This window comes from Rhagoletis pomonella, unplaced genomic scaffold (assembly GCF_013731165.1).
Source record: "Rhagoletis pomonella isolate Grant_MI unplaced genomic scaffold, Rhpom_1.0 Rhpom_scaffold_00009, whole genome shotgun sequence".
NCBI lineage: Eukaryota > Metazoa > Arthropoda > Insecta > Diptera > Tephritidae > Rhagoletis > Rhagoletis pomonella.
The window spans coordinates 17,737,263-17,745,878 of NW_023458563.1; the positions used below are offsets into that span (position 1 = coordinate 17,737,263).

Consider the following 8,616-nt stretch of genomic DNA (forward strand, 5'->3'; position numbering starts at 1 on the left):
CTGCCTTCATTTGGCGTAATCCCTGTTCTCCGAGTATCATGTCAAAGTCGTTTAGTTCCCTTATTTCATAGAACGTTAAATGATGCCCGTACATCGTTATAACTTTTTTAGAATTTACAATTGAATAACCATGTAAGGTTTTGGTTTTAAATGGTTTTAATTTAATAGATTTTCCTATATTACAATTTATATTAATGTAATTATTAGTGGAGCCTGTGTCAATTAATAAGGTAACGGGTGTGCCGGTTAGGCCGCATTTTGTTTCTAAGCAAGGCAACCCGTTTATTCGCCTAAAAAAGTACTGCCTGTTTCAAATTGTTCTTCATAATTAGGTACATCCACTGACTCTAGATCTTCTCTATTTAATTGGTTAATTCTTTGGAACTTCCTATCTGGCGGAGAAGTGGCATTATTGTAGCTAGATGCCCTATCTCTTTTATATACATGGTTTGATTTAAAAGGATTTTGACTTACGGCATTATTGTACTTGGTTGTCTGCATGAATTGTCTGGATTGGTCTATGTCCATTGGAGTAGGTGTGGGTTGTTGTTGTCGCTGTGGTGGTTGTTGTTGGTTAAAACTCCTTGCCTGGTAGTTGTGATTCTGCATCCTTACGTTTGGCTTGTAATATCTTTCCTCTTTATGTTGTGAGTAGGTGTTTCGGTTTGTGCTGTGTTGATGCTGTCTGCTGTTACTTCCTAGTCTGGGCCGTGTCTCGAATTCCGCATTCTCATTGTCATGGAGAATGGTACAGGCTATCGCATATGCCGATTCCAAATTCTCTGGGTTATGGCTGTACAATGTGCCGCTTGTATATTTGGAGTTTAAACCAAGAATAAACGTCCTCACTGCCTCTTGGTTAGCGTATGCTATCATCCCTTTGTCATTATTGGACATCTCAACTTTTGATAGGGCTAAATTGAGTGCCTTTGAAACCCCACTGTGGAATTCTGCAAGCGATTTTCTATCTTGTGTGATTCGCTTCATTTCATCAAGAAGCACATATAGTGGGCGTTGGTCTGCATATGTGTAATCCAATCTGTTAATGATTGAATAAAAATTCAATTTGGTGTTGTGGTTCGTAAGGACGTTAGCAGCGGGTCCTGTAATTTTTGTCCGCATTATTCCCAGGGCACTATAATATTTAGGGTGATTTTGGAAGATCTTTATAGCTTCCATGAATGCCCACACTTGTGATCTCCATGATCGGTATTGTACTTTGTCCCCGTCAAATTTTGGTAGGGATTTGAATAGCTCCAGGTCGATATCCTTGGCGTCAGTAATATTTAGTTTTACTTCTTCGTATAAAACTAATTCTTCCGGAGCGTTTTGTTGCTCTAGTGCGGCAATTCTCTCCGTGAATTCCGTTGTTTGTCGCTGCATCTCGTTCATCAGTGTGGTGAACTGGGCATTTAGTTGGGCCAGTTGTTGCTCCATTGTAAATTTATTTAGATTTCTGTAGTCGTCGTAGGATTTTTGCTTTTTTCCTCTCCGGAGTCTCCGTAAGGTATCCAGGTTTTTCACTTCACTTTTTTGTTTAAAATTTTCAGAGTTTTTTTTATTATTTGCACACTTGATTGTGTTTTTTTCACTTGATTACCGTTGATTTCGGTTTATGTTATCAGTATTATTCCGTTTTTTCAGGATCTATACTTGATTTTCGTTGATTCTTTTAGCACTTTTTTCAACGTGTAGTGCCGGAAGTCTTTCTTCCCGTGGATTTAGTTTTCTCTATTCCTTTTACATAGAAAAATGGCTTAAGGTTCGGTTGAGCCCCCAGTTATGAGTCCTTGTTAGGAATTAAAAGTACACAAGAGATTATTTCAGTCTCGTTTTATTTCCAGAACTGTTTTCCATTTTTACACTTACATCTATTTATACTATTTCTAACTATTGTTTGTTTGGTGATAAAAAGATGTTTACATGTTTAGCATTATGTTATCATAATGCTTTGTTACTTATCACCGAATATAATTGTTTATGTTATTAAAAAGATGTTTACAGGTTTATACTTGTCTATCGTATTCTCTTTGTTATTATGTTATCATACAAGGTTAAAGGGCATATAGTTGTTTGTATGTATTTTGGTTCGTGAATAATGATTATATGTATATGTGTATGTATCTAGTGTTTAGGTTAGCGTCGTTAACTCGCGCGAGTGACGAAAGCAGCCACGATAGTATGCTGAAATGACTCGCTTATAGTTATATACACGAGATTCGGAAGTTTTTATCCAGACGTCCAATGGACATGTTTGAGATATCGTTGGAAAGGTCTTGCTGAGTGTGTCCAGAAAATGTATTCAAGCTTCATTAGCGATTAACCGGATTCTTAAAAATTAGGCTAAAGTGTTGCGAAACAAAAAACGTTTCTTTTGCTTTCGCCGGTTTATGGGGGCATGTGGGCACACCCAACATATTTAGTGTTATTCTATAGGCCAATACCTTTCAAACGATACCTTATATATTAAGTTCCGGCCACTAGTTGGAAAGATATAGAGGTACATGTGTTTTGGTTCGTGTCTCCACTCTGTCTGTACGTACCATCATTTAATTTTTTTCAAACTTTCAGAAATTAAAGTACAAAAGATGGTTTGGTTCCAGGATGTTTTGATTCGTATGCCTTTGTGGGCGTGGCTGCTGCCTGAATTTCGAAAAAATGCAATTTTTTAAACTACCACTGAGGCCGCACTAGTCAGTCCATGTCATTCATGTGGATATCAGTAGAAGGGCCTTCAAACAAGCTATCTAACGCTATCTTTTGTGTTTATGAAATATAAATATGTCATAACGTTATCGCCTGAAAACTAAAATCTGGCTGCTGAAAATATAGATTTCGAGAATTTTTTTTTGTTTTTGTTGTTGGCCTTTGAATTTTAAATTATGAATCATTTTTAACAAGCTCGAGGCCCAGCAATTAAATAAAACGCAAAAACTTCGTTCTATTGATATTTTTAATTGTCGATATTTCGACCTCAATCTGAGGTCATCTTCGGGACTGTAAATATACATACAAACACGATAACTTATTATTAACTTTAAATTATTACAAGCATACATTAAACACAACTTACACTCTTGATCACAGTATACCAGTAGAAAAGGTTTTTGTTTTTGTAGCTGTTTCGTGGTGAAAGTCCTTTATGGGGACCAAATTTCCCCACAAGAAATTGAGCGCATGGTTGCTTTTGCGTCCCAAAAAAATGAATATTACAAAACATTAAAAAATGTCTAAGGTAACACAATTATATTCAACTAAAAATAATCACAATAAATTGCACTTATGAGTTAATGTGATAATCGTGTGTAAAAACTATTTTCAACTATTATTTTTCACAAAATAATTTTGCGGATCAGATTGCTCTGAGCGCTTGTGTGGAAAATGTTGTTTACCAAGAAAATGCAGCCCTGTTGGTTTTTATTTCTGTATCGCATCGCGGTGAGTTTATATTTCTTGTTTGTGAAATGGCAAAAAATTAAATAAATTTATGATTTCATGTATTTACAATTGATTAATGCAAATTTCTTTCTGTTCCGAACATATATCAATTGAATTGGAAGATGAAGAAGTGTACACAAGTTTGGAAAATGAGAACATGAAGCTAAAGGATCGATTAGCAATTTGGAGTAAGGTTAGTCATTTTCAATTTTATATTTTTGTTCGTCGACATTATAGGACATTTTATCATTGCAGGTTATTGTTGCAGAAGAAAACGCTGCAACCATTGCAGTTGTTGCAAAATATGTGCCAGCAGTAGTGCCCACCGCCGTCGGTGCAATGAGGGCTGAGCAAACGCCATCTCCTGGGCATTCCCACAGCTTGCCGACACCAGTTATTATATCACATGTGAATGCAACTTCAGCTAAATTTGGTTATTATCAGTGCAATAGTATCTTGCCTTGGGCAAAAGCACTACAGACTGCTGGCACAAATAAATCGCCCAGAGATATAGCCAACGAAATAAATAAACATGATATACAATCGCCACCTGTGGTTATGTTAATGCAAAAATTTATAAAAATTTGTTTATATCCAATGTAGGGATTATGCTGTTCATGTGATTTCCAACCTCTTACGGTCTAGCGTTAACCTACCAACTTGCCACAAGCAACGTATCACATAGATGCACATTGGTCAATTACGTTTGACAATTATTGGAGAGTCCACTTGTCGTTTGTTAGTGTTTCTGGGGCACGATATTCTACGCGTCAATCACTTAGGCGATTGGTGAACACATTTCGTTATGCTGATTGTGCACTTAGAGGACCGCTTCCCAAATTTTCTGGACGATTGGAGATTTGAAAGACTTATACAAGGAATCAAAAAAGAGGTAAGTACTGTTCGCACTTTGGCTTATTCTGAGTTTCGCCCGAAAAAACTTTCATTCAGCCTTATGCTGAGTTTAATAAAATTTAACAAGAAATCCATTATATGATACCGAAATTGCATATCACCAAAAAACTAAAATACCGTCATAACTCAAAAGACGAGAGTTTTCGGGAGACGCGTTTAATGCGCTTATAAAAAGATATTAATATCTGTTTATTTTTTCTTCAGATTTTACGCTGCTGCCTTGCAGCAACCCTAATCCTACTGAATCATGGACTCAAATATGTGATGTATCCAGTGAAGAATTCCATAAGTGTTAGCTTTTTCGTAGATTTTATGAAAACCCGGACTACTATGGATTCTGCGATAGCCACCAATATGTATTATCCTTGGGCAAGATGCTGGAGAATCGCGGCAACACAGCCGTATACCTACTCCATGCTTTTACGCGCATCCTCTAAAATTGCCTGTAAAATCGTCTAATGTAAATACCGTATTAACAACAAAAATGCACAATAAAAACGTTTAGTTATTTGAATAAATAAGAGTGTGCCAATGTAATTAATAAGTAGTGTCTAGATGTAACCCGGGTATTTAGTATAGTAAAGATATGTTTATTTAAAAATTATATGATACAGAGTTTTGTGTATGTAATTTAATTGTCCGGCTATTCACTCGACCCTCTTCGCTCGCTCTCCCAGTCCTCACTTCACACTGCTTTATTTGTATGCTGTGTGCCTTCAGTATGAAGAAATGTTAGTTCACCGAATATGTATCGCCGTTTTTTGAGAAGATGCGCTGCTGGACCGCGGTTGATTTTTGCCTGCAAATTAAACACAGAATATAAGCAGTGAATATAAGCAATGTGAATAAGTAGAATATAAGAAATTATTTAAACAATTGTAATCATTTTGGAACGCACTTTCTACACCACCTTCGAGGTATGCGTTTATGCGCGTTACCGATTTTTTAAAGGTGTTCGGTTCCCCAGGAGGCATATCTTCACCATCATAACTTAAAGTAAAAAAGTTTAAGGCATGCAATAAAAGAATACAACAAAACCAAAAAATGTTCTTAAAACTATTAAACATAAAAAATTGCACGAGTAAAATTCATAATTTAAATAAAATAAAATATCGCAATTGTTTTTATATGTACATATTTACAAAATGCACCCACAGTAAGTCCTAAACCTACAAATGACTAATAAGAAAAATAATGAATAACAAAAATCCAGAGAAATGTGAACAAGTATGTCGAGAAAATCTGTAAAGAGTAACGAAATTTATCTCAATAATAACAAGTAATTTTAAGTGTTAAAAAATGAGTGCGCATTCTACTAAAAATCTTCCAATTGAAGAAGATGAAATTCCGGAGTCGGGGAATTCATACAAACTACTTGTGAGAAATACACAGAAATTGAGTATGCTTAAAATCAGGTGTACATGCCTCTTTATTGAAAATTTTTAAAGAAAAATATGTTTTGATTCTAATGAAAAGATGTTTCAAAATATCGGGATTACAGTTACTGCAGCAATAATATGGTTCTATAGCACTCATTTTTTCAAATAAAGCTTTTGAAAACCCAATTAAATGGCAACAAGAATCGAAGTTTTCGTTTAACGATTCATCAAGTTTTGCAAGAAACTCGATGAATCCAGAAGGAGCTTTTACACGATTTAAATTGTCATATTCCTTTTCTTTAGTAAAAGCAAATGCTTCTTCCGGAATTTCTCCTTCCTCAAATTGGGGTAATGGTTCCAAACAAGTATGTAACTTATAATATTCAAAATAAATACATCCGCAAAAATATGCAAAAGAGTTCCTTTGCAGAAAGCAGCTTTCAACGACATCAATATCTATACCGTTTCCTATATCGTGATATCTGTTAGGTCTGGGTAAACTTTGAAAGGTTTTCCAGGAATAGTCTTGAACCAGAGGATCATTACACACCCTTTCAAGGGTGCGAAACGCAGAGGTTCGCAATAACCGCTTGTAACAAAATTAACGTGTCTTAGGCCCCAGGATTGCCTGAAAAGATCTGAGAACATGCACGGAGTTGTTCTTGGATTTAATCCACCGCCCCTTCTAATTTGACCAAAATAATGTTCTATTTCGTCCTGGCAGAGTCTTCTGGTTCTTATATACTCGAATTCATGGTTTGACAGTATAAGCCACAAACGTCGCAAACTTTGGATGTTAAGAAGCCAGCCTTTAATAAAGGAAAACTTGTTCGTGATATCTCGACCAAAGAGTTTATCATGAACAGCGGCAGAAGAGTTGGTCGAAGAAAAGTACAAATTCGGCAGTATTTAAAAAGCTTGGAGATTGAGACGTGTTTAGATTCCCGGTACTATACAGAGAAAGCATTGCACTAGCGACCGCATTGCTTAGTACTTGAGCAGCTAAACGAACACTCATTTTTTCAAAGGATGTTGGCTTAAGATGTGCCGTAGTCAACTTAGGCGCACATCGTATACCTCGATGGGTATCCTGCTGATAGAAATGGACAATATCTGCCCATTGAACAGGGTTACCACGAAAATTAACATTATTTTTATTATTTTCGATACAGTTCCGCGTACTCCTTAGGAGATGGGGGGAATCAAAGAAAAATATAACTTTCTCACCGTTAACTTCGAAGTATGGCCTATCTTCTGCAACCCCTACAAGACGAGCGAAGTTAACAAAATTTGATCCTTGATCACAGACGAATTGGCAGGTATGAAGACCAATCCCCTGGAGTTGAACTATAACCTCAAACACATATTTCCTTATCACATCCGTGCACGAAAAAATAGGCAACGGGCTGTGACCAAGGGGCTCCGCCTATGCCTTGAGCCATAATACATAAAACACTATTCGCTACACTCGACGTGCGATTCTCATCGCCATAATCTTCTAATCCTATTATAAAATCTCTACTCTTGTCATATTTCAAGTGCGTCTTTAAAGACATTTCATCACAGCATATCGAAATGTACTTTTGTTCACGAGTGAAACCTCGGCTTCGCAACTCCAGAGATCGAATACTGCTAGTGGAACAGCCAGGGAGCCTAGGCCAACCTTTAACGAACGTGGAAAGTGTTGTTGGGGAAGGCCAGTGAAGAAGGGGTCTTAAGTACCTATACGCTAAAGGTGACGTAAACCTAACTCCTAAAACTATTGTTTTTAAACTTCTATCGAAGCGTCGACCAGAAGGTGGCCGGCCATCATTCTTCATGCAATTTCTAACACATACCGCGAGATGTGGGGGAATTTTGCTGCATAAAACTTCAATTTGCCTGTTATCCTGCCGCTGAACAGGCAAACTTTGGGTCATCAAATTTGAAATTTGTACTTCCTTTTCAACTAGCCTTTGTTTTAAGACTTCTATCTCTTCCTTATATTTGCGCTTCCTAGGAGACTCTTTGCTAAGATGTGCCTCTGTCTGTGTCCCTTGGCTAACTACCCCAAACGTTGAATTTCCTAAAGAAGAACAAGTTGGATGTTCACGAAAAGTGTGTTGAAGAGCCTCCTCTTCTCCCATTCGGGTTAAAAAAACTACTGGGGTGACTTGTTCACTTATATCTGATTGGGACAAGCTTTCTAACACTAATCCTACTGTGGGTGCGTGCAAATTCATATCGGGCATAGCCCCTTTTGATAGTTTTCTGACATTCCGATATTTCGGAGAAAAATGCTTCTGGTACGCATACAGCTCCTTGGCCTCTGTGTTAACGTCCACTCCAAGGAGCCTCATCCATTCCAAGCGCCTATTAAATAATTAAAAGCAGTTATTCTCTTGATCTTAATTATATATGTCTATAAAAATTAGTGAAATGAAAATAATAAAAATTATAAAAAATGCAAATAAATAAAATAAAATAAATAAAAAATATGAAATGAAATAAAAATATTGATATGCCAAATGCCAAACTCTAATGTCGAATTTCCACAAGGCATTGAAATGAAAAAAAAGTTGAAGCATTTAAAAATGCCACGTGGAAATTAATTTAATTACTACTATTTCAACTTTGTCACTACAATTTTCGGCAATTAATGGCTAGTGGAAATTCAGCAAAAAGCTAAGAAATAAATTTGGATTTAAAAAAAACGATTATTTAAATAAAAACAAATGATACTTTAAATAAAAAAAATTATGATTTAAATAACCAAACTATGATTTAAATAAAAATGTGATGAGCGAAACAATATACCGATACCATTTGATGAAAACTAAAAAAATTCTTTACCAACCTTTTCTTTTATAAATCGTTGTTGCCAACGTTCTGATACTCGTTAAAG

General features: G+C 36.1%; 1 protein-coding gene across 1 annotated transcript; it reads left to right on the top strand.

The window, feature by feature from the left end:
• The first annotated feature begins 3,327 nt into the window (after positions 1–3,327).
• LOC118745609 (probable arginine--tRNA ligase, cytoplasmic) lies at positions 3,328–5,013 on the top strand. Its single transcript, XM_036479122.1, has 3 exons — positions 3,328–3,631; positions 3,694–4,330; positions 4,558–5,013. Exons 1-2 carry the CDS (start codon positions 3,515–3,517, stop codon positions 4,039–4,041), a joined length of 465 nt encoding a protein of 154 aa, XP_036335015.1. The 5' UTR covers positions 3,328–3,514; the 3' UTR covers positions 4,042–4,330; positions 4,558–5,013.
• The last annotated feature ends 3,603 nt before the right edge of the window (positions 5,014–8,616 follow it).

Excerpts from the sequence above, each read along its gene's own strand:
- LOC118745609 (XM_036479122.1), top strand. The coding sequence starts at position 3,515 with ATGCAAATTTCTTTCTGTTCCGAACATATATCAATTGAATTGGAAGAT. Across the intron at positions 3,632-3,693 it reads GATTAGCAATTTGGAGTAAG|GTTATTGTTGCAGAAGAAAA; the intron begins GTTAGTCATTTT and ends TTATCATTGCAG.